The 26,838-nt window shown below is 47.8% G+C and overlaps 1 protein-coding gene across 1 annotated transcript in view; it reads right to left on the minus strand.

Annotated features, from left to right (window-relative positions):
* Positions 1–3,788: 3,788 nt before the first annotated feature.
* LOC128711590 (fibronectin type-III domain-containing protein 3a) overlaps positions 3,789–26,838 on the minus strand; it is a 45,989-nt gene continuing 22,939 nt past the window's right edge. The window contains exons 2-5 of the mRNA XM_053806472.1: positions 13,814–14,007; positions 7,675–7,972; positions 4,341–7,600; positions 3,789–4,262 (exon numbers count right to left, since the gene is read on the minus strand). Of these exons, the coding sequence (XP_053662447.1) occupies positions 3,789–4,262; positions 4,341–7,600; positions 7,675–7,972; positions 13,814–14,007 (4,226 nt within the window). The remainder of the gene's footprint in view (positions 4,263–4,340; positions 7,601–7,674; positions 7,973–13,813; positions 14,008–26,838) is intronic.

Consider the following 26,838-nt stretch of genomic DNA (forward strand, 5'->3'; position numbering starts at 1 on the left):
GTGGGAGTGGTGGAACAAAAGGTGCTAGCGACATTTTCTTTTTGTAGCCGTTTCGCAGAAACAATTGCCAAAAAAAAAAAACATACCTAAATGATGCGCTTAATATTTACAATATTTGCTCTTGTTTTGCTTCTTTTTAACAAATTTGCGTAACCGAAAGATAAAACAATTTTGCTCTTTCATTTCATTTTGCACTTCTTTTCTTTTACACAGTTTTTTTTTCTGTTGCGTTTGTTACTTTTCCCTTATTGTTTGTTGTTATAATGTTTGCTTTTGTTTTATGTTTAGGCGCCATGTTTTACAATATCCACAGAAAAAAAGTTTGTTTGTTTGCTTTTAAATTTCTTTTGTTTTTTGTTGTTACACTTTCACCTACATTCACACACACACACACACCAACAATCACACGGTCGTTTCCATTTGAGGACAGCAGTCTCGTAGAATGTGATTTGCTCGGTGTATTTTGAATGTGCTTGCTTGTTTTATTCTTCATTATCCACTTAGCATTATGTAAGTGATTCTTAAAGGAAACATTTAGCAATATACTTTGATTAGTTTTTGCAAGTGTGTGTGTGTGTGTGTATTGTGCGTTGTGCCATGTTCCTGTGTTGATTTAACTGGGGGGCAATTCGTCTATGGTTCGTGTTTCGTTTTACATTTTTACTTTTGCACATCCAACATAGCTGCTGTATGTAATGTTTGTCTTCTAATTGTGATTTTGAATTCCTTGCCTTTTTAGCTCCTTTGCTCTCCTGTTTAACTGCCTCCATTGATTATGCCGCACCGATCAGTGGCGCCTTTTCTTCTATTTAAATTCCAATAATTAAAGCCATTCTTTTCCAGTGTGTTTTGCCATCTTCTTCTTAAACCTAACAACTCGCTTTACGTTATGCTTCATTTGCTGACTAAAAAAAACCCAAACAAAGGGAAATTAGTTCCTCACTGTGTTCACAACTCATCATCAGTTGCTAACTGTCTAAGCGAAATGTAATAATTTACCACAAAAGCATTAAAATGCACCATATTTCAGTAGTGTTGGAATACAAGAAATAAAACCCGCTTCAGTATCAATACCTACATAACGCTATAAATAAAACAAAATAATCTGTTTCAACCCCAAAAAACAAAAACAAAATAATTACTCACTCTTCTAACTACGGTACGGTATTGCAGCAGACGAACGAAATTGGCTACGTCATTAATTTAAATAAAATTGCACATTTTTGTTGCGGAAAATATACCCTTTTGCTTGCAAAAAAAAAACAAAATAAAAATGCATTTTCCTCTTTAGCGTGTCCTGTTCTCACACACACCCGCACACCCAACATTATGCACTACACAAACATCATTCGGGTGCTTTAGCTACGCTACACACAAAACGAAAAGAGGAAGCCTAGTAGTCATTGATCTATTGTGGTGGATCGTGCCTTATGGAAGACATCCTTATCGAGACTATCGTGACTGAAATCATGGTATGTTGTCCTTTTTCTCCCTTTTCCAACAAGGTTAGTTGAAAAGTTTATCAGAGAACGCACGAACTAAAGACTGATAAAAATAAAGTTCTTGCAGAAGAAAACAATAAAGAAAGAGAGAAAGTACCAAAACTGATTGCCTAAAACAAATCGATAGCTTAAGTACACGTTTTTCTTGCAGTTTTTTTTTTGTTTCAACACGCGCGCGCACCTATTAATTTCGTTTTACAGATTTTTCGTCTTGACTTAACAGAACTCCTCAATATTACTAACACATTTTGCGCTACTGGGTTTGTTTTGATAGGGATGCTTTTTTGTTTGTTTGTTTTGTTTACATTTTACTTCCACTAACTGATTAAAGTATGTAATTTTGATACGGTAGGACACATAGGGCTAAAACAAATACATGGTGGTTAACACATACATGCGCGGTATACAAGTACACAACATTTCACATGCTCATTTGGAATGCGTTCGTTCCGGTTTTGTTGGACCCGAGAGAAGGGGTTTTGCGGGTTCATCGTTTGGAGGTTGGAGGGACCGTACCATTTTTCCTGCTTGCCAGGGAAAAAGGAGGAGAAGAAAAGAAGAGGTCCAAGAGGCATGTGCGTTTATGATGCGCTTTGATTACGCTTTTCGTTTTCATTAAAAGGCTTGTGTTTGATCTTGTTAGGAGCCAAACCATTCTTCGCTGTTTCACTGTTCACTGTGTGCTTGTTTCTATTGCTTCCATACACACGCGGTCATGTTCTTCATTAGCTAAAATTTAGAATCTCGTGTGTATTTGCAAATGTGTGTTTGTTTGTGTAGGTGAGATGAAAGTTAGATTCCACAGTGTTTGTCCTGCATCATTTGATACTCAAACGCCCCGGCCGGGCGGTCGGTGGTGCTCTCTGCTTATGTACTAGAGAAATTATTAAAGAGATTATGGTTTGCAGGATTGCTGGCTAGTCGTTTTGTATGAGTGAATGAGGTTCAAAGGATTTGCTTATTCTTCCACCGCGCACACACACACAACCCCCCCCCTCATCCACAACTCTGTGTGCGCTTCCCGTCTGCTATGCAGTTTAAACGCGCTGGGACGCACATAGTCTCTACCATTAATAATACTTATTTGTGTTTCTTCGTCCGACTGTCCGAGTCATTGCCGTTGTGCATCAAAGCACGCAACAGTAGAATGCCTAGTAGAATGTGTAGATTGGCTCTGCAGGATCACTGCAGAACAGAAATAAAACGGATTAGCCAGTAATAGCAGTAGTAGTGTAACACGAACGTAAGGAGAATAGCTCCATAATTAACTTGATCATTTTCTCCCAGTGCTGCTGGGTTATTCCTTCACATCCCGAAACAAGCACAAATACAAACACGCAATATAATCTCCCCCAGGCAATAAAATCAAGATCGCAAATAGTAGGCAATATAAACAATATAGCAAATGTAACACCCGCGCCCAAACACAGCCACACAAACTGAACTTGTTGTGTTACGATTCCTTGGACAGGTTTGTTTTTTTGTTTCGGTTGCTGCTGATTTAATTTTTGTTACTTAGCTTTGTAACTTGCGGTTGGTATCTTTTCGCCCTTGTACCAATCATCAATTTTAGCTGGTCTCTTGCGATCCCTAACCGTTTGCGATTCATTCTCTCTCCTACGGCCATTACTAGGAGCTCTGTGTGAAAGTGGAGCTGATGTCGGGGTAATTAAAGCGATTTTGAGCGATTTGCTGATTGGAAAAATGATTTTTCTTGTCCTCAATAGGTGGTTTTAAGATTGACTGGATTGTTTGCATTTCGTTCATGGTTATGTTTCGGTGCATTCGATTTGCTAGCGATTCCCGCTTCGGTAAGCTTCGGTGTTTGTGTGTGTATGTGTGTTTTGTGATAATGCAACATACATTTGTTTGATTGTGAGTAGACTAATAATTGCATAAAATATAGGTTAGTGTGCGCACATCACATGATTTTCTTTATGTTTTGTTTTTTTTTTGTTGTGTTCTGTATATGTTATATCATTATTTTATTTATATACTCTTGCACTCATTCATTTTCTTGCTTGTTCAATCGTTTCGATAGGTTTGCACAGTTTTCCGCAACCGTAGCGCGGATGTTCTGTGGCTTGGTGCGTAGGCCAAGTTTTACTTTTAGCTACATTTGTTAGACATATGAAGCGACATCCCTGCGGCGGACAGATAACAACATCGAGGACAACACAATTACACAGTAGGGCGCATTATATGGGGGAGAGCGACGGAGTGAGGCCCTGGGCTTTTTTGTTTTGTTTTGTTGCTAAGTTTGTTGGATCGATCCCCATCGACAGATTACTTCAGGAAAGCGGCAACAATGATGGACAGTAGGATGAACGCAACGACACAGACAACCGCTTTGCTCGAGTCTGGCTCAAAGAACCGCTGCAGCTGTTGCAGCGTCGTCGATGCGACCGATTCACTTCGAGACCCATGATGATCGGCATCCGGACCGTATCCGTTAGTGCCGGACAGCAGGAGACCAGCACCAGCCGACGCTTTTGTCAATACCAACTCACCCCGACTGTTGACCACATTTCCCTGGAACATTGTGCGTCCATCGACGTCATCTGTACCGTGTCCGGACCGGGCTGCATTCGCGCTCGACCGGGGCACGTTTGTGGCCAGATGGTGATTCAGTACCGGAGAAAACGATCCACTTACGTGCTCTCCGTTCTGGCGCACACGTACCGGACATACCTTGAATGTGTAGCTTACGCCATGCTGCAGATTGTGCACAGTAAAGCGCGTTTCGGGTCCACGGTAAGCCTAAAACAGAATAAAAAACGTGTGTTAAACTTTTGTTGAGCGAGCTTGTATGCATTTACACGCCGGCTCCATACATACCTGTTGAAATTCTTGGTCCCTAGCTTTGGCCATCTGCAGTATGTACTCGATCGGATCGACGAACGGGTTATTTCGGCTAGTTTGCCACTCGATCGTAAGTGTACCGTGCCGGGCGGGATCAGCCGCACCAGCAGCATTACCGGAACCAGCGGAAGCGGCTGCAGCTGCGGCCGGATCCATACAAATGCGCGGTGCCTTGATGCTGTTCGGTGCGGCTACCGCTGTCGTAAAGCTGAATCCATCCGAAAACTCCCCCCTGCCGGCGTGTCGCGTCTCGACGCATATCCGGAACGTGTAGCTGGTGAGCTCGTTTAGCCGCATTACTTTGCACGTGTTGCGTGTACCGGTGTACACGTTATGGAACTCGCCCGTACGTCTGTTTTCCATCTCGACGAAGTACCGTGCCAGATCGAGATTTTTACCTTCGCCCCAGCGCAACTTCAGATGCGCATAGCCCGCCTGGGCGCATTCCAACTTCGGCGGCTTCGGCGGTAACGGCGATGTGGTAAACTTGATGTAGCTTGAGAACGGTCCCGTACCGATGCTATTCATCGCCTGTATTCGCAGCTTGTACGTCGTTTCCGGGTGCAGATCACTGATCAACAGCATGTTGCTGTTACTCGTACGACCACCGACCATCGCAGTGGCCACTGATGCGCCTTGCCCTTTCGCACCGCTGTTAGCTCCCTTGGTGGAGTGTGCAGGACTTGCCGCGGGGACGGTGACAGACCCCGCTGTGGATGCTGCTAGTTTGCCTAAGTTGCTATCTACTAAATTCGCTGCAACCGTTGTTGCTGGTGGGGCCGGTTGCGATGGTTCATCCTCCGCGTCAGTCGACGCTGCACTGCCGATGGATGCTTCCTCCTCTTCCTCCTCGTCGTCGTACTCGGCTCCGTCGTCGTAATCTTCGGCTGCTGGGTACCCGGCCGACTGGTGGTGGTCGGGCGAGGTAGCTGCGATAGCGGCTGCACTGGCACTCTGAGCGTCCGTCGCGATCAACCGATCGCCACACTCGATGTTGTACTGCGTCACCGGCGAACCGTTATCATGCGGTGTCTGCCAGCTAATAAGTATGCTCTTGGCCGTGATCTTCTGCCCACCGATGGTGGGTGCGTTTGGTGGCGCTGCCGGCATCTGCTGGCTGATCGATACCGAGTGCCGGGAGCATCCGGCCGCATTCAGCGCACACACCCGAAAGTGGTACCGCGAGTGGGGATGCAGGTTGCGCACGTCGGCGGAACGGTGCGCCCCACGGTAAACCGTCTGGTAGTTCGCGTTCGGATCACTACCGCTGGCATGATCATCCGCCGTGGATGATACGTTGGAATCGGCACTGGATTGAAGAATGTATTCGCTTATCGGTGACCCGTTGCTGTGCGGCTCGGCCCACATCACAGTTAAATGCGTTGGCGACTTCAGGACGATCGATAGATCGCGCGGCGATTCGGGCGGTGCGGCCCCAGCCGTGAACGTAAACTCGTCCGACCACGGGCCGGCACCGATGCGATTCAGTGCGCGCACCTGCACGGTATACTGTTCACCCGGCAGCAAATCCTTCGCGACGCAAAACATTTCCTTTCCTCGGTACACCGCACTGCGCACCTTCGTGCTGACGGTTTCCACTTCCATCTCGTACTCGAGCACTGGCGAACCACCGTTGTAGTCCGGTTTTTCCCAACCGAGGCAAGCGGCATACGGCGTCGGTGGTGACTTGCAATAGGGTTTCTGTGGTGGGCCAGGTGTTACAGGTTCCGTTGTTACCAAACACGGCTCGGAAAACGTACTAATACCGCCGGGTCCTTCACACAGCACCCGGATCTGGTACGCCGTGCCGGGGTTCAACCGTTCAATAGTCGCTTCCGACTCTTTACCGCTGTACACACGATCGTACGATGCGCCGGAACTGATCTCCAGATGGTACAGCGCAATTTCCGCACCGCCCGTATCGTGTGGCGGATCCCATTTCACCTTAAACCCGTTTGCATGGATCTTGCCCTTAACCTGCGGTTTGGTTGGCCGCCCCGGACACGTCGGTAACGTCCGGAACACGACCTCCTCGCTCCACGGTCCCCGCCCGTTATCGTTTTCGGCCCTTAATCTAAACTGGAATGTTGAAGCACGTCTCAAACCGCTACACTCGTATAGCGTATCCACACCATTGTAGACGTTCCGATAGCCGTAGCCCTGGTCGTCGTTCATCTGTAGCGTGTACTCCTCGCACGATGATCGACGCTGCCAGGCCAACTTCAGCGTGGTGGCCGTCGCATGGCGCAAGGTTGGCGGTGTAGGCTGTGCCGGTGCATTACCGACGGTGCTATATTTGACCAGATCGGAATAGCCGCTGCGACCGTACTCGTTCACCGCCGATAACCGGAACACGTAGTACGTGGAAGGTTGTAGCTTATTGACTTGGAACTGCTTACCCTTCGTTTTGCTCACCTCGATAAACTCGTAGCCCAAGTGATGCTGCTGTTGCATCGTTTGCTGCTGTTGCTGCTGCTGATGGTGCATCGATCCACCACTCTTGCCATTGTCGTACTCGAGAATGTAATGGATGATGTGCGAACCATTATCTGACGGTGCGTTCCAACGCAGCTGAAGCGAGTTCTTGGTACGTGCTATTAGTTTGGGCGATGCCGGTACGTCCGGTTCACAGCACGGCGTATTGAACACCGTCGGTTCCGTTGGTGAGCCGTGCAGCTGATCCAGGTACACCTGCAGTCGCACCGTATACTCCTGCCCCGGTCGCAGATCCCGCACCTTGCACGAAAGCGACGAACCCTTGAAAATGCTCTTATACTTGTTCTCCTTGCCATGGTCGCTCAGCAGCACCTCGTAGCGCAGATCCTGCACATTAAAGGGCAGCGGTTCCAAGGCACCGGGAATGGGTGGTGGAGGAACGCCCGGGACGGGTCCGGCCGGTACCGGGGGCGGTACCTGCTGTACCGGTACCGGGGTCGGTGGTGACCATTGCAGCAGCGCCGTACGAGGTGTTATTTCGGTAACCTGCGGCGACGGTACCGAGCTCAGGTGTTCCACAATGATTGACTGCGTGTTGTCGTCCTCCTCATCCGGTGCGCTGGACGTTTCCTCCTCGGAAGTGGCCAACGGTGTGGTAATCGCAACGGCCGCCGTACCATTGCGGTGGTTCATGTGATTAGGCAGCAGATGGTGAGGAGTGTGAGACTTCCGCACACCGCCACTCCCGTTCAGTTCGGCATGCTTTCGAGGCGAATTGATCGGCGTCGTTGCCGATGCGTCTGAAAAAGAAAAAAAAATAAGAACGCTTAGTTACGGCTGCTTTCTTATGATCTAAACTTCGAAAGGTTCTTACTCAATTCTCGCTGCTTCTGGTCCAGCTTTCGATGCAGTTTCGAGTGCTGCCGCTGGGCTCGTTCATCCTTGTGGTAGCTGGTGTTGGTGTGCGGAGGCGATGGCGAGTGTGGCATGTTTCCTTGCGGCGTGTGCAGCCCATGGTTACCACCGACACCAGCGCCGGCACCTGTTCCACCGACGTTCGCTCCATTCGCTCCAATCAGCTGCGGTGGATACATTTGCGGTGCACCGGCACCAGGACCCGCTGGGTAGGAGGCGGCGATCGGATTGAAAAATGGTGCCGTGGTACCATTTATCTGAAACAAACGAATAAACGCAAACCAGATTAGATATCACTACGCTTTTTGAATAAAAACAAACGAAATAACACAACAATTGATTTATTATTTCGACCGTTACCGACGACTCATACCGTTAGCACTATTCTTGCCACGTTGGCAGGTTTACGAGACGGTTCCATGCCAAATATTACCACGCTACAAAAACACAAATAAATCTCCTATCTGGACACTAAACTAAAGTCCATAAAACGAATCAACTGATTTTGTCTACGATATCACAGAACTGATAGAAAACTGTTGTTTCCAATATCGCCTTAACAGCAAATGACACGTCAATACAGTAAATGCGTCTTGCTTACAGAGCTGTATGCTTCGACTAAATGCACAACATGTTAGTCTCTCTGCTCCACCGGTAAGATTGCTTTCTCTCTTTCTCGCCCAACAGACAAACGGACTCTCTGTCTTCCACAGACCCCGGACCCAGTGCACGAAAAAGGTTGTTTCAGGTGGTACATAAATGCAACAGCAGCAACATACGCATACAGTTCAAATCGATGTAATCAATCGGCCGGGACACGGTAAATACGGCCCGAGAATAGCCAACGATGGAAAATCGCCACGTAAGCCACTCAATTTGTGTCCAATCGTGCTGCCGATTGGTCGTTCTACCAGTGCGGTGGTCAAGCAGTTTGGAGCGCGTTCGTATACGTGGCCGGTAGCGTCGGCTGATAATCGAAAAAAAAACAGCCAAACAACGCGACGGCCGGCTCTGTGTGTCGCGTTATCAACCATCCGCTGGTGTGCGATAACACAGGCCGGCAAAACGTACACACTTTTAGTCTAACTTCGACTTGGAAAGCCTTCACCGCGTTGGAGGCTTGGCGTTGTTACCAGTCACTGTTTGGCCACGACGTTCACAGCAAACAGTTAAATAGCAACAAACGTCCCCCCCTCCCCCCCTCCACTCCCTTTCCAGCCCTCCTGAGGGGGCTGTGTTCGCGTAGAGGAAGAAATTGTTGCCTTACAGGAAGCGGCGTGTCAGTAAGATTTGTAACCACGGAACAACGGCTTTAAAGTTTGTTGTCTCACCATATCTGCACGTAGTGCAGCCTAAAAGAGACCCATGCCACGCCGGTTTATGGCACCCAAACGATGACGGTGGGATTTTTATTAGCAATGTTTATTTCAACTTCTTGAATGACTGACTACGCTTTTCGTCTTGGTCGTAACATTCTTGTTGATGGTCACTGATGGTTGTTGTTACTCAATACAAGCCCAACACCATGGGTCCCTGTTTGGACTATGATAAGAGACACATCTTTCAGCGAATGTTTTGTTTATTCTTCAAGGGGTATTTCAATATTCCGGCAAATCCTTTCCCTGGAACTGGAATTCCGACTCGTGACAGACTTTTACGTCCCGACCTAGAGTGAGGTAGACTACATTTATGGAGATGAATTTACTAGTCTACGGAGTGGAACCGTACGGCTGTTGATAAAATAGCCGCTCGGCTAATTCGTAGCCTATTTTCGGTCCGGTTCTTTTTGTTCCAAATCCGCGTGTCACCACCTCGCAACTCGCACAAATGGCGGAAGTGAGATAAACTTTGCCGATACCACACCATCACAAATTACCCCCGGGCCAGCTCGGAACACAACAGTTCCGGGGGCGGGATGATGGGTGCGTCGGTGAATGGGCCGGAAGCAAGGGTTAGCAAATTAGTTCCAGTAGTTCCACTGCTGGAAGCACCCGGTCGCTATCTCTCTCGCCGTAAAGCTTTCAACCGCTGGAAACTATTTCGGTGCCGGGAACTTCGAGAGCACCACATGCAAACAAACACAAAAGCATTCAGCGAGCCATAAAGACATAGAAAGGGAGGGGGGGAAACCCCCGGGCACCGCCACCAAGCTCAGAAGGCCAATAACCGCCCGAAAATTGCACATTGACACGTCGCACCGTGCGGGTGGTTGGTTGTTTGTCTACATAACCCCGGGCCGGAGGATGTTCCGAAAAGAAAAGCAAAAACACATGCGATCAATGACGCTGCAATTTCCCTGACCCGCGCGACTGCACCCGCTTACCTCCGTCCACTGCATCATCCTCTGTCTGTCGTGGGCAACGATGACCGTTTTTAGCCACGATTTGAAAATTGTCACCCGAATTTTAATTTCACATCATTTTTGGCTCTTTTTTGTTATGGTTGCACAACCTAAAAACACAAAACACTGTGTGCGTCCTCTCATCTTCCCCCATCATCCGTTGGATATAATTTTACTCGGTTGTCCTTCGCGAAGCATGCAAAGCATCGATTTAAAATGCTCAACACCCCTCCACGCATTCTCTCACACACATAGAAAAGTTTTGGTCGAAAAAATCCGTAGTGACAAACGCAATTTTGGCGTTTCTTCAACCGGCAACCGGATGTTTCGGGGGGTGGTGGTTCCATTCCATCCCGCGTGATCTTTCCCCCCGCCGTGTGGAGTAGATCCGGTTTCTTCCCGCGGAACCCATTGTGCCTAGTGGCGACTTGGCTAGTGGCGACCCGTGTGGATTGAATTTTGCACAACATTCCGCATTCGGGTATGGTAAGTCAATTAAAAAATCTCTAAAACAAACAAAAACTCATCCCACTACTGTGAAGCGAGCTGTGCGAGACGGCACCATTCACCCTCCCGCTAGGTGTGAATGCTAGGCGGCTCTGTAAAGAGGCCACCACGGTTCAACCTCCGAACATTATTTGAGCATTCGATACGACCTTGAGAGAGTGGTGGTTTTGTGGAACCCACAAAAATGCAATTTCGTACAGCCTTTTGAGGATGCCCGCACCCCATCCACCTATGATCATCGGTGCGTTTTGCAGTGTTTGCGATTTTTAGCGCTGCGCAATAGGCAATAGACCAACCACCATTCGTCAGCATTTGACATTTTGCACTGGACGGTTACCGGTCTGGTTACCGCGCGCGTTCGAGAAAGGGAGGACACGACGCAGTTGGGAGCGTTTTTTTTTTTGTTTTACATTTTTTGGGCTTAATCACGTTTGGGTGCTCTTTTTTTGTTTGTTGCCGCTGCTGCTACTTCCATCCCAACGAGATGTGAGTGATGGTGCGTTGTGATGAAGGTGGATTAAGTAACCTTGCGTGGACTCGGCGCTTTGCATTGAAAGCCACGCGGGCGCACACGAACACATGATGTGTTGACATTTGGAGACAACAAAAGGCTAAAACGCTTTCCATCAAACTCCACACATGACCTCAGCGAGCTGACGTGATCTTTTTCTGATCATATTTCATCATTTTTCCCGACAGCGGCGCATCGGTGTTTCCAGATGATTGTCGAAGAAGCACCGACTAAAGAGCCCACATAACCTCTTCCAGTGGGGTTTGGGGTCAAACGAGACTGTACAGACGACCCAACTACCCATCGGTAACACACATTTTTTGTACAAGCGGTCGGGTCAACGCATGTTCGACACAATCGACAGCGACGACATCCATCATTAGGGCAACATGGGGCAGGGGAAGACGAGAAAAAAAAACCGTCCCGAGTGTGCTTTTCATTGCGCCCCGTGATGGGCACCAATTACGCGCGTACATCAACGTGCGCGATGCGGCGACAATGTTTCGGTTGTGTTCTGTAGCGTGACCCGTGGGCGCTACTCGAAGGCGATAGACGCAGCACAGCTGGTCTGGTTGTTGTACACACGGACCGACCAACAATTCCGTTGTCGATTATAATTGTTCATATTTTCCCCTGCCACCATTTTCGCTTCCCATTTTTCCGCTTCACCACCGTGCCTGGGACGGGAGGGAGTGTTCATGGTGAGACCATTTATAAATCGACGCCTAATGCAACGGATGGACTGCACTGCCCAGTACGTGTGGGGTGGTGATGGAACTGTACGGGTGTCTCTTGTTGCGTTGCTCATTACGCTTGATATATTTTTTGTTTCCAACAATCACCACAGCAGCGGCGCGCGGAAGACTGTAGTGTTCCGGCATCTGGTTGCGGCGCAAAATGGCGTGCGCGCACATACATGAGCATTCAATGCTCTGCCGCCATGCCCCTGTTTCAATCATAATCTGATCAAATCCGGAAGCAACACTTCCTCTCCGGCCTGCCTCTCCCAGCGCCGACGACGACCTTCCGAGATCCGGCAGGCTACAAATAGAGCGCCGAGAAAACGCAGCTCCACGCCGAGCTAACGTGGATACACAACGTGTTTGTTTTTTCGCCCATCTCTTGCTGGTCCGACGGTTGCATGGTTGCTAAGGGCCACAATCCCGTTAGCGGAGCTTCCAAAGGCAAGCGATCCGAAGCTGGGAGAGCATGCATCGAAAGATTTCTAATTCCCAGTCCAGCCCAATTCGATTTTGCCTGTTTCGTCAAGCTTGTTTCCTTCCGTTAGCTCATCTTTTACCACAAAAACTCATCCGAAACGATCATGATTCGGTTTCTAAAAGCACAAGAAAGAAAGAAAACACAAAAATTAGACATATAACAACAGCAACAAAACTCCCTTATTCACATACCATAACATCCTTGCGCAGCACAGATAATTCCCGGGTACGCTCGTCGCTTTTTGTGGTGGATAATATAATACGGCTTTATCATAAAACTATATTTTTGCCCCCCATTTTATGACCACATTTTACCGATCATCAACCGTGTAAATGGGCGGAGAGCACCCTGGAGAAGCAATCTTTTTTGTGCCCATTTTTTTTTACGCAACGAAGAAGCGGTTTAATTAGTTTGCCTTCTGCAAAAACCGGCCGGCTCGACTACTAGTGCCTATGAAAATGGGAATTAAAGAAGCAGATTTTTTTGATTTGCGTTGTGTCTCCTTTCAAAGCCGATCGCGCATGAAACCGCGGAACGTGCGGAAATCATTAGCCGTTGTGCTGCATATGTGCGCCCTTTTATATACACGTTTGTCGGCGGCGTTTAGATTGCCGGATCGGGGCATTTTACGACCCGACCGAAAGCGAAGAGACACTTGGTCCAGCTCGATTGGCGATCGATTGAGAGGTTTGCTTGCGGTACACCTTCTGCGCAGAACATCCATCAGGCGGGTGTTCGCGGATGATGCAGTTTTATCGTTCCGTTGTTTTACGCTGCCTGCAGAGCAGAGCAGCTCTAAGTGTAGCCCTTACCACGTAACCCACGGAGCGTTCTTGGAAATGCCATTCATTCGCGCACCGGCGCGGAACATATTTGGTCTGCAGTACCAATTCCGTTCCACCGCAATAAATGCCGGGAGAAAACATACATATCATTACGCTTTGCAATGTTCCCCCGGTCAGGGTTGGGTAAAAGAATGGACCTAATTGATGAGTAATAGCAAGAAATGTAAAAAGTAACACCCATCCTACGCTTGGTACCGGATTCAGACCGCGCCGTACTCGAGAACGCACGTTGGGAAGAAATTCTATTTAGCAGCACGCAGTTACAGTGTTCGTGCGTTAATGGCGTCCGGCGGAGCTTAAAACCACCCTCAGCCGGAGCACCCTCCATCCTCCGTCACAAACGTGTAGGGCCGGCCACCGATGCTGCCTGAACGTGCCACAAATTAGCAACAAATCAGCACGATCGTGCACCTTTTTAACCCGCGTGCAACGGACCCACGGCACGGAGAAGCGGTTGAGAAATGTGTGAATTTCCAGACGAATAAGTGTTAGCACCAGCTATTTATTATAGCTCTTAGCGGGAAGCCAACGCGGTGACTCATGCACCAACCTGGTCGCGGGACTGGACAGTAACGCCCGGCGAAACCAACGAACGGTTTGCGCGACGGCCTGCACGCGCAAAGATTGCGCTTGTTAAGTATACATTTCCGGTGCGGCCGCGGCAGCTACTTACAAATGCTGACGGATGCAGATGGTGCTGGACATTGCCTTGTCGCAGTGGCTGGGGCGGTTGGGTCGAAAGGATGACGTGTCGCAGCGTTCCGTTTTCGTCCACGATCTGTTGCATCATGTGACCGTGGGGTACCTGCATCGGCATCGCCATCGGAGGCGTACCGTTCTGCGACACCATCGGCAGTGTGACGGGACCTGGGGAGAAATGAGAGCAGAGGATACATTCGATTAGCAACATGTTGGCAAGCACCGGGCTTAATGTTTCTGGATAATTTCGCAACCCGTGTATTTTAAATCGACACTTCTTCTTCGAGGTGTACAGTACGCACCAGGCAGGGACGATACGCAATTGCATTTTGTTTACGCTTTCTTTCCCATCCACGTCCAAGACGCACTTCTTGTTAAGATAAATGGAGTTCCCGTTTTCTTCTCGCTGCTTTCGCGGGTTGGTTTGCTGAGTGCGCTCAGCCGGTTCTTAAAATATCCACCTAAATACACCAGCGTGGTGCAGGTAGGTCGTGGCCTTATTCGCGTCTGAGATTATAAGATGCGCGAACTCATCACCTCCACCCGGCAGCTGGCCCCCCCTTCTCCATTGTTATTTACGTATGCACTTTTAAAACACCACCGCTCCACTTAGACCTTCGTGGAACCCGCCGGACACGCGGCGAGCGGTTGGCAAGGCGAATTATAAAATAAAACACAACATCGGTCCGGTGTGTACTTTACTGGTCCGGGTCAGACATTCCAGGACGTACACCGTGTTTCGTCAAACATGCACCAATACGCGGTGCGCGCCGATGGTCGCACCGACGTTCGCGGTTATTGCCCTCGCGCGAAACCAATTGGTGGCAAATAAACATACCGTCGACGCGTCAACTGTCTTGATATATCTTCGCGCTTTCTTCGTTGCGTGCGTCCGCCGCGAAACCGCCCCGAAGGGGTACTAATTTTCCGTTCAGCTGATGACGAACACCGCGTCCGCGGGATGGGACGCGGACGAAGTGGTGAAGGTCGGTGTAACAAAGAAAACACACCGGAGGTACCGTTGGCCCTTCCATGTTCGTACATTCGGCCTACAAAAAGCCGAAAGAAAAGAAGAAAAATAAAACGGAGTGCGCTCCACGGCCCCACGTCTCGGCGAATCGATGGAGGGCTACGAAACGAGCAATATAAAACATAAAAAAACCGGATGGAGTCAAAAAATCTGCGTCGTTTGCGTCTGCGGTTGAACGTTCGCGCAGTGATTTTAAACCCCAAACGATGGTTCGTTCGGTTCTGTTCTAATTATTGGCATGTTTTTTTTATTAATAAGCATAACAAAGACAATCATAGATGCGCAAAAGATCACGCTAATCAACCGATTATTAAATCAATTATATATTACGAACATATTTTAGTACAACTTCCTCGTTAATATGATTTATATTAAAAAAAATATCAAAAGTGATCATCCAACAATTTCAAATGCAACAATCCCATCGTGGTTCTCCATTTTCTGCTCCAAACGTGTCTAGCCGGTCACAACATATACTGTCCTTGGAAATATTCCCATGGTATAGCATTATTGGATTGGATGACACTCCCGGCAAAAAACCGTCCAGAAACCTCACCCGCCGGCGGGGCGTGGGATGGGGTGGAAAAACGAACAGGGAGAAGGGAAGGAAAAGGGAACAAAAAAGATCCGTTCACACTCTCGGTTGTGGCTTGGGAACGTCAACAACGCGACGCTAATTGACACTAATGCTGGTCGGTCGACGGGGCTGGTCTGCATGTACAGTGATGGTCGATGAAATAAGGCCATCGTGTGTCTTTGTACATTTTGTTTGTTATATATGTTCAGTTCTTGTTCTTTAGCGGCACAACAACCACCAGAGGTCTAAGCCTGCAATTTCTAGTTTAATTTACACGTAGCATGACAATAAGCCAAGTGTGTGGCTGGGGTCGGGAAGGGATTTTTAAACTGGTCCTGTCGTGTGAAGATCAGCACACCATACCGGTATATGTTTAGTTAGTTATTATTAAATATTTATCAACTCTGAGTTCTGTTTTTCAATACATCATTTAAATTACTTTATTACAGACAATCATTTCAAGGTCGATAAATCACGATAAAAATATCCCTACATCTACCCATACATCTTTTAAAATATGAAACCTGTAAGTTTAAGTTTATTATGTTTAATAATTTTGATTTGATCGATTTCGAATGTTTACAGTAGAGTTTCGTCTTCTGGTAATAAATAGCAAGGTAAATTTGTATCGCCCAAAGTTCCTTCAGTTATATGCTAAATTTCCATACTCAAAGGCATACTTCCTCCTTGGAAGTTAATTAATTCGCTGTCTTCATCTTAACGTCAAACCCCATTGTGTGTGAAAACACGAATTTCTTCTTGGCCTTTCAACATCTCAGTCATGTATCAAGAAAATGCTAGAATTTTATAACATCTTGAAACATTTATATATGTATTCAATGAATCACACAATGACTGAAGAATGCTTAAAACTCCATGCTTAGTAAACAATGTCATTAACATTTAGTTAAATAGATTTACTACTAATAATGTAACGCTAAATAACATATCAAAATTGTTGCATCTGTTTATGCTACATTTAAAGCTAGTCGTAATTAAATGCCCCACACTGTACGTGCTTGTTGTTCCCTCTGTTGCAGTGCCCTCGATCCCGCATTTCGCTCCTGCCGACGCCCTTCTTCACCACCACCATATTTTGAGTGACCAGATGGAATGCTTCGGACACGCTTTCTTCGCGTGTAAGGGTAGGACGCGTCCAGAAAACGTGAGCCACCGCTGAAATGATGCACGATTTTTCACAAAACTTCACCACCATGACGGAAAGCAAAACTGTGTGCGAATATACGGGCGTTTTTTTTTTTGTCCCCCAATGCACTTTTGCATCTCCCAGCGCACCAAAGTGCAGTGAAAGGTCGATAATTGATCGTTCGATTTACGACCCGATGCGGAGAGTCTGCTGGCGATTGGTCATTTCATTTATCCAAACAAAAAAACAACATTTTCCCGGCAACCGTGGCCATCCCGTTTACATATTTTGCCAGTTGCCAGCCAACGAAAGCATCATAATCTTCGGGGAATAATGGTCTGTAAAGGTGGGTACGGGTTCTACTGCACCCGAGCAGTGTGTCCATCACAAAGCGTAATACGGTCCAGTTCACTACCTTAAATAACCAAACCCAGCACGACAAACGGCAAACCCGACGCGATGAAACGGTCATACGAAATAGTTTAACCACGGCTGACGATCGACCGGCCCCACACGTGCGCTTCATCCCTGTTGGGTGAAGCGTACCAGGGCCAGACCAGACGGTCATTAATATTTCGTGTTTATATACATAGACAACCCGCGCGGATTCCCCAATTCCCCCAGCAACAGTCTCCCGTCAAACTCGTCCCAGACGGACGACTCTCCCCCGACTAGGTCGCTCTCCAGAGAGACAGGCGCTGCGCGTGTGTTGGCAGAAATGGATGAAAATATTTCGGTATAACGATGCGTACCAACCCTCCACCGATGCTTTGCGACCACACGAACCCCCTTTCCTCCTCCCAGACCAGCGCAGAACCGCGCAGAACCAAATAGCGCTAGAGCATGCATTTTCTGCCCTGCTCTGTTCTCGCTGCTTCATGCTTCGTGTGTCTATTCATTTCTTTTGCCAACTCGCACACACAACCATGGCTCCAGTTTCGAAGCGCCACCAGGCGGGCCAGGGGGCTGATCGGGGGGAAAAAGAAAAAGAGCATAACTAATCAAGGTCATTATTTGCACAGAGTACAATCAACCCGTTGGCGTGTGATGCTAAGCCCACCGTTTCGTCTGCTGTCCGACCCTGCCACCTCCCCCCCTGTCTGCACGTTTAGAATGCGGGAAGGAAAACTGGAGAGAAAAATAACTCCAACGAACGACACCAGGAGCACCGACCAACTCCCCACCCAGGGGGCCGCACTTCTTTCAAGTCGTCTCCACATCTAAGAACCTTGGAGCTGCCTTGATGCCTTCGGTTTGTGCGAAGTGTTCACTCCATTCGCTCATCCCAGCGAAAGAACCAGTTTTGAAGTTCTTCACCTTTCTTCAACTCAACATCTTCAAACCTTTTCTCTGCTCCAACCCCAACTTCACTGCCTTTCCCCCCCCCCCCCCCCCCCTCCCATTAGTTCCCTTACTTTTTAGTGAGTGTTGCTCAGCTGAGCAGCAAAGCGAACGGTGGTCGCCCCAAAGAGGAGCAATACAAAAAAAAAACCCCCCGCGGGTGGCGTTACCAACACGCAACAGCAAAACCGGTCAACAGAATCTGGATCTTTTCCTTGCTGTCTTGCTAACAAACAAACAAACACACACACGCGCAAGTAAGGACGTTTGAGAATTCAGAAAGAAAGACGTCGAGGTATAAAGAAAACAAAACCCGATCGGCATTAGTAAACCCGGGTGTGTGTGTGTGTGTGATGGGTGTTGATGGGACGAAGGAAACACGGCCCCCTAAAACCCTTCAAACCATATGTAGTGTCTTCTTCACATGCCACACTCTGCCTCCCTCACACGCACACTTATTTAAGCTCTTCGTATCGTCATCCTGTTTTGCAGCTTCATTGCTGCTTTAGGGTCGCCTTTCACGTTGTTGGGCGCTTCATTCCCTTCCCATGTTCTCGCCCGTATCACCACGCGGGCTCCACTTAACAGGCGGCAGAGATTCCAAATTCCATTCTCGAAAAATCGAACACCCGTTCTTAAGGGCAGCTATTTTCCCGTCCTGCCTGTGGCTGCCGTGCCTTTAAGGGATGGCTGTGCGTGCGATGATGATACGACGCGCGCTACACCGCACCGCCGCCGGGGCCTTCTTCGCGCATGATGTGTGATCTTTCTTTCTCTGCTTTATCTTCCACGCTTCACTTCCCTTTTCGACCTTTCATCATATGATAAACAATAATAAGTGAAATCCCGTTACCTAGCGACGAACCTCCGGTTTCTTTTTTCCTTGTCTCAACTTTGCAGCAACCTCACGCACCTCTTCGACGTTTTTGCGGTTCACCAAATGTATCTGGCGTTCTTACTGTTTCCATTCTCAATCCCCCTTTGGGTCTTTCTCTCTTCTTGTAAGTTGCTCCATTTTCCTTGCAGCGAAGTTCACTCAATTTGGCGCTTTGGACCTTTCACTGAGCTTTGCTGGGGTTATGCCGTTCTTTAAACGAGAATGAAAATTCGTGGCCACGCATTGGTAACACGATTACGCTTCGTTGCTTTCCGATCGATAAAACGGAAGATGATAGTGTGTGTGTGTGTGTGTGTGTGTGTGTGGGTATTTATTTAATAGCTCTTATCGACGTGAAATGTGGGTCGCTTTTTAAAAAGTTTAAAGATCCTTAAATTAAATGGGAGAACTGGGCTAGAGAATTCATATTAGGGTTGTGCCCTTATTTCAACCATTTACGAAGAGTGCTAGTCGGATTTTCCGAAGAATAGAACTCCGATTATGTTCAACTATTCTAATTTCGACTCGAACAACTTCAACTTTAATATACAAAGAGTCGTCTTCAACTCGACGTGCTCACTTCAACTTAAAACCTTTAGATACCTAAAGATATATAATATAAGTAAATATTAGTGTTGTTAGCGTAATGAATCTTTAGAGAAGAGTCATGTGAATCATTAGTGAGGAGTCATTTAAATCAGCAATCGACTCTCCCAAGATTCATCTCAAAAGCGGATGTCTAAAAAGCTATACCAAGAACCATACAGGTTCAGATGCATTCATTCCGTCCAAAGATACATTCAGATTTTTGCCCAAAACTACTTCTTAAATATATAAGATTTAATATTCGAAACGCTTCCATCCTGGATTGCATTACTTACATTTTCTGCTTCAAGCAGTTTCAACTGCACCATCCCCCCATGAAAAACCGGGGGTGATGAAAAATGATCACTGGAAAGAAATATAACACGGCGACGTTGCACCATGATACTCAACCACATTTTATGTCTAGATATTGCACATGACCTCACAGCGAATTGCATTCGCCCTAGGAATTGTGCTATAAAATGGGAATTTCGGTACCTCCCGCGAGAAATCGGAGGGTGTTCTGGCATAGCCACGGGCCCGGTGTAGAGGGCAATCCGAAAGATAGTCGAAACGGTCGGGTTTACGATCGCGACCACAAGAGATATATCCTTTAACTGGGTGGCGGGCGACATTAGCTCCGTTCTGTGGTTCTAGACGAAGATTGGGGTCGTTTGCGTTACACAATTTCAGTGCAATGCTTTTATGCGGTAAAAATGCCAACACAGTGCAGTGGATGGTCGGTCTCGTCTTTTTTTGTTTAACGCAATCAATAAAAGCGATGTTTGAAGCAAAGCATTTTGCCAAGTTTTTTCCAAGAACTTGCCAAACAACAACGCAAAAAAGTACATATTTTACAGCGCATTTCACATCACATCACATGAAACATGCGATCTAATCATCAAAAACGCTCTCATAACTTTGGCAGAGTTTAGCAGGGCAGAACCAACACTCGACAAACAAAGGGCAATAAATGTGGGATCGTTGCGAACAAAATTAAAGTAAGTTTTGTACATTTCTAATTTCGACCTCCCTGTTCGCCCGACGATCGAGCGCAATATAAGCGCCACCGGGCAAATGGCGAAGTAAAACATTAGCACGCAAAGAAGTTTGTCTTCAACCTTTTAGAAAATCATCATCGGAGCGGCGGCAACCATCAGCGGCAGCAGCAGCAAACCGGAACACATCATGTGGAGGATGTGAATTCACCTTCTTCACCCTTCTCTTTCCCCACAACACGTCCATCCTGTCGCACCGAGTAAGTCAAACGAGTTTTTGGTCGATAGTCCAAAGTCTACGTTGCAGAAAAATCGATGGCCAATCGCGGACCGCGGCCACGAGTGGCAACCGGAATCGAGTGAGACGTCAGTGGCAAACGTGCGCCCGCGGACGAAACGGATGCACGAAACGACCTTTAATGATAAATACGTGTGCGCTCTCCCTCCCCCTCCCACCACATATACGCCTAGCAGAGACGATGGTGGGTGATTCCCTTTCGCCCCAAAGGTTCGTCCTCGACATCATCTTCCAATCTCCGTTATTGCTCTCCGGGATTCTGCGAATCGTCCCGCCCGTCCCCTCACAGCACCGTTCGCTGCACGGGCTTAAAACTTGCTGCCACCACCCAGACAACGGTTTTCCCGTGGTGAGATGATGCTGGCGTGGGGTAAACAGCGGGACGACAGTGAGAGCGAACCACATTCTACGAATTCGCGAGTTTTGCACGCGAGGTGGCTGCTCTCCAAGCGATGGAACGTTTTGTTTTTTTTTTGTTCGAAGGATGGGAAGCGATGGAAGGAGACTACTTTGGCACGATCATCCAGGCAATTCCATTCGCTCCCCGTTTGCTGATGATGCTGACGATGACAAAGAAAACCGGCCACGGCAAAGAGCCACATCACAGCGCGAAACAGAGAAACAAAAACTCGCGAAAAGCAGCCTTCCCCCCCGCCCCTGTCCACCCCAACCTGGGGTGGCCAAACCTTTCACGGGCTCCCCCTCCCCCGCGCTTCGGCTGTTGTGTGGTCGGTCTGTTCCTTTGCAAAACTATTCACCACACAATCCCATCACTTAACCTCACGGAGTCATTCGTTCGAGACGTTCGCCGCACAACGACAAACGCGCATCCCCGACCAAAGCCGACCAGTTTCCAGTCATTCCGGTCGCTCGGTTTGCTCTCTCGCGGTAGTTGGGCCTTTCCAGTAATCTGCCACCCTCCCATCCATGGCTCCCCCTCTAGCCAGCCCACCTACAATGGCGTACGCACAAACACACACATACACAGAGCGTGGAAGGGGAGTGGAATTCAGATTCGCGGACGTGTCACGATCGTCACACACGCGTACATTCATCTCCGCGGTGTAGTATGCTGTTATGCTTATCATCATTAGACAGTTCTAACTAAAAAAAATACAATTTTACAAAATTTAATTGCCTTTAGAATTACTTATTACTTGACAGCTTTAAAAGTGGGTTTTTCCAACCCTCCCCCCTAAAAATTCCTTTCCACTGATGACATCCAGTACAAAATCGGACACCACACTTAGTTGCAACCAATTGGCTATTGTAATCACTTAAAAGCCACCTCAAATGTGCCATCAACGGCACTTTGTTTTAGGGCCAAACAATTACAAAATCGTTAAGAGCTGCTGTGTATTAACGAAAGCCGTTAAAATGTGTCGTGCCGATCGGGGCTTTAACAACTAACGTCGACAAACTTCACCATAAAATTCTTCATACATTCGTGTCCCACCCCCACCCCCCCAATAAGCTCACTTAACAACAAATCATTCGGCACAATGTTTTACACTGCACAAATGTGCATTTAAAGCAACGTCGCACAATGGGCTCGAGCACTTTTAAAGAACACAGATCTGCAGCCAAATAGTGATTAATTTAAATATATATAAATCAAAGTTTTCCCAAGACCTCTCCCTTTTCCGCTGCTAACCTTTTCAAAGAAGGTTAATTGGCGGAAATGGTAGAGGTTAATCCGTGTTTTCTCTCTCTTTCTCTCTCTCTCTTTCTGTGCTTTTGTTTTTCGCGCTGTGCTGGAGCATTCTTGCTGCTTCTTTTCGCAACTCGTTGCAAAATATTGTTCGCATCAGAACGGAGAGAAAGAGAAAGATGTGTGCGCAGATTTAAAAGCTAAAAATTCGCACCCATTAAAAAAAAAAACCTTAAAAATCTTCCCCCAATCATAACAAAACAAAGCGCGTTTAATTGCGTTCGGACAAAAAGCGCATCCTACCGGACCGGTGGTGTCTTGTGTTTGCTGAGAATTATTGCGCGAACCGTCAGATAAAGATATGCTTTTTTCCCCCGTGAAGCAATGCTAACAAAGCACGGAAACGGTTGATGCATGCTGGGGGGAGGAGGCGAGAGAAAGAGCGAGAAACTGCATACATCCATCCGCGTTTTGGGGTGCGTTGATGCGTTCATTTAAAGATAATTAAAACTCCTCCGAAAACCTTCAACATCCTAGCAACCGGAAACAGCAAAAAGATTAGCAAACATTAAGTCCAGCCGGTTTAAGGTACACCATTGACGCACTGTTCTGGGAATTCCACACACTCCAGTGGATGATAGGCTGTATCATAATATTTACATTTCAAGATTGAAAAGCCTCCCAAGTCCGCATATGCATGCGAACATGCAGAAGTGTTTGACACGCAATCGCCCGCCAGGCGATCATAGCGGAGAGTGCATCATCCTACAGGAATTGTTGTTTATTGCTGTGGTGTGTTTTGTGATGCACGATTACTGGAAACAGTTGTCTTAATCGGAATCGAAGTTCATGTGTGCCACACTTGGCACTAGGGAGGCGTACAGGTCAATTGCGAAACGCTGATTACTCACAGCAAAACGATAATCACCCTGCAGTCCTGTGGTTGGCAAACATCAGTTTCATACTACTCTCGATTTGACATTTGTGTAAAAGACCGTTGAAACCTCAATAAAAAAATAAAGTCTAATGAGCAATTTAATGCAGGCATGACTTATTGAGTACTTCAGCAAAAAATTACGATCTCCCATAACAAAACACCACGAACGTAGAAGTTGGAATTATTCAAAGTAGATTTGAATCTCAATGCAGCAACAGATGCCTCACTAAATGCATCGTAAAGGTTTTTGCAGATGATTTCGTAAAACATTCACTGTATATCGCAAAAGTACAAGTAAACAACACACTAACGTCAGATAATAACACAAGAGAATCAAAAAAATCACCAGATGATATCACAATAACAGGGCATAATGTAACAAACCCATTATTGGAAATATAAAAAAAGGCACCAGATGATATCACAATAACAAGGCATAATGTAACAAACCCACTATTGGAAATATAAAAAAAGGCGCCAGATGATATCACAATAACAGGGCATAATGTAACAAACCCATTATTGGAAATATAAAAAAGGCACCAGATGATATCACAATAACAGGGCATGATATGACAAATCCATTATTAGAACTTCAGGCAAGTAATGGGGCATAAACGTTTGAAGAGTAGTCGATACTTAGACGGTAGGCGGTACCAAACCGTTGTCATTCTTCAAATTTAGAGGGTTTGCCTGCACGCATGCACGTTGAGGCAGACATAAAACTTAAGACATAAGACATTAAGACTTTTTTTACAGCTCTGAATATTCGGGAATGCCTATAGCATTAGAACAAAACAAGACTGACATTTTGCCCGGACTGATATGAAGTAGAGGAACTCAAAGCCGTGATGAGACCACCCCGTTGAAAACCCCTGACACTAGTGAAAAACACCCCCTGTCAAAAGGAAGAAATCAGTACAGTGGAGTTGTTGATGTTGTTGCCTGGGTATCAAGGGTCACAAAACACATCTCTCATTCACCAACGTGGGATCGTGGGATGGGCGGATGTGTTGATAGTACGTGTGTCTACTAAGAATTTGATGCATCATTGTTTACTACGCTGCTCCGTCCCGAGACGCACCAAACGGCCAGGACGATCAAGCGCCCACTGGATGATACGGTGGCGGTTTGTCGATTGCTTCCCCTCTTACCGTAGTCATGCACCGGACAGATGTGTTGACCCGGCGGCGGTGATCCATAGTCCGGATGCGGATAGTAGTACGAGTGGTCGGAATAGTACTCGCCGGCGTACGGTCCCGCTGCGATAAAGATGCTGCCACCGGTGGGACCACCGCCGTGTCCACCGTTTTCACCGTGCGGTGGTGCCGGCGTAAGGTGCACGTGTGGTTGCCCGGGTAGGGGCGCTGGCAGTTGTCGTACGTACTGGAGCACATCGAACCCGTGACCGCCGGCCGCGTTCGCACCGGCATTGGCGACAGCCCCGCCACCACCGCCTCCCACTCCGCCACCGGTCGCACTGCTCACCGATACCGGTGAGTGTTGCTGCGATGAGGGCGACGGCTGCTGGGACACTGGCTGGCCATCGGAAGCCGATGACAGCGAGGAGGTCGATGAGGTTGGCGTCTGTGCTTGGCTGAGGTGATGGTGGCTGTTTAGATGGTGGTTCGTCGACTCCGGGGAAGTGGACACCGCCCGTCGAACCATGATGGATAAACTCGGCTACCCCCGATACTGGCCAACGAGGGGACGTCGTTCCAACAAGCAAGACAAAATCTGGTCTCCGCGCTGACCGCACGTTCGGTATCCTTATAAATGAGGGTGCCTTTTTGGGATTTTCTTCTTCTACACACACTTTCACCCAAAACAAACTTCCTCTTCAAACACCCCCCCTCCTATTTTCCGTCACACACACCACGCACACACACACACACACATTCACTACTTAGTTTCACTGTAAATGCTGGAGCTGCTGCACCGAGAGAGAGCAATGGGGCCTTCCGGTGTACGCGCCTTTTCCGACCAAGCAGAGCCCGTTTTGCTTTTCTTTATCAAACGCTCCCCGTTCCCCCTACCCCCGTTTCCACACCACACCACTCGCCAGGGAATTCACTTTTGGGATAGCCGGACACGGAGTGGCGGTCACCTTCTCACTCACTCACTTTCTCTTCGAGCTTGTGGGGCTGGTGGCTGGTGCGCTTACTCTTTCTATTGCCACGAGCAAAGTGCGTTTGCAGTAAAGGTTTCACATGTCGCTAGCCGGAAGTAAGATATTGTAGGGCGCACACACATACACTCACTAGCCGTCAGCACACTTGGCTGATGTTGCTGCCAACTCAAAACGCTGACGATACACAGATAAAACGGAGCTTTTGTACACGAGGAACTGCAAATGGAAAACTGAACTTCATTCCCTTGTTTCGTTTCGTTTTTTTCTTTCTCCTGCAACCCGTTTAGTATACACGGACACATTCACAACCCAGTCCGCTTGACCGCCGACAGTCCATTTCCGTTTCGCAAAGGCACGCACGCCCGGGGGTTGTGGTGGTGGTGTGGTTTGTCCAGACGCGGAAATGGCCGTTTTCTGTTTCGCCGTCTGCAAGGACGCATATCGGATGGGTCGCTCAGACGGCATCAATCTGCCGAATTTATCACCCGTGACCCGGGGACAACAGTGTAGAACTCCAAAGCACCAACGCGAAAAGGCAGCAGTTGTAAACGTGTTGGGGGCAACAACAACAGCAACGAAAAAACTGCAATTTATCCTGCACCAAAAAGTAATTCTTTACGGGAATAAAGCGCAAAAGGATGGAACAGCACAGATCACCCTCGGAGTTGGGCGGAGTAAGGTCCACAATCGGCGTGGAACTCGCCACACAAACAGTAAGAACTCCCGGACTCGAACCAAGACTACCTACTTGACTCAATTTATCTCACTTGAAGCAACGAGACGTATCAACAAGACATCAAGCCGCTCTTACGCTCGGGGTGCCACCAGCTCTCATCGACCCTTTAACGTCGATCAGCAACTGAAAACCGCCAGGGCGATCCTGGGCGCGAGCGAGAACATATTCAATTGAAATTCTTCACACCCGTCGCTCGCCGTCCTCCCATCGCACCCTGCCATTATTCGGCACATACATTGTTCGCCCACCGCACATTCGGTCCAAAAAATCCGGCAAGGTGATCCATCAACGTCACTGGCAGCGCTGTGGATTGAAGTGTCCTGATGACTTCCAGCGGTTTTGTTGCAAATCAAGACGCAACTCTGAACCACTTGATTAAAGCAAATCTTCCACCACCGAACCGAGGAAGATGATGATCAGAATTCTGGAACGATCAACATCAATTGGACGGGATGGTTCCGTGTCACCGTGATGTGGTATCGCGAAAAATAGAAATTCCATCACAACCAGCCGCCAGTCGCTCTTCCCCTTTTCACGCCGAATTGATAAGAAAAGCCGCGGACTTTAAGAGGTGTTGGCGTGGTGGGTTCGATATCTATTTCACCCGGACAGCCTCACAAGTGAAGTGACGCTTTACATCCCAACCAAATGCTGCTTGCCGCAACTGCTCCTGAACGCAACAGGCAGCGTG

Source organism: Anopheles marshallii, chromosome 3 (assembly GCF_943734725.1).
Source record: "Anopheles marshallii chromosome 3, idAnoMarsDA_429_01, whole genome shotgun sequence".
Classification (NCBI taxonomy): Eukaryota; Metazoa; Arthropoda; class Insecta; order Diptera; family Culicidae; genus Anopheles; species Anopheles marshallii.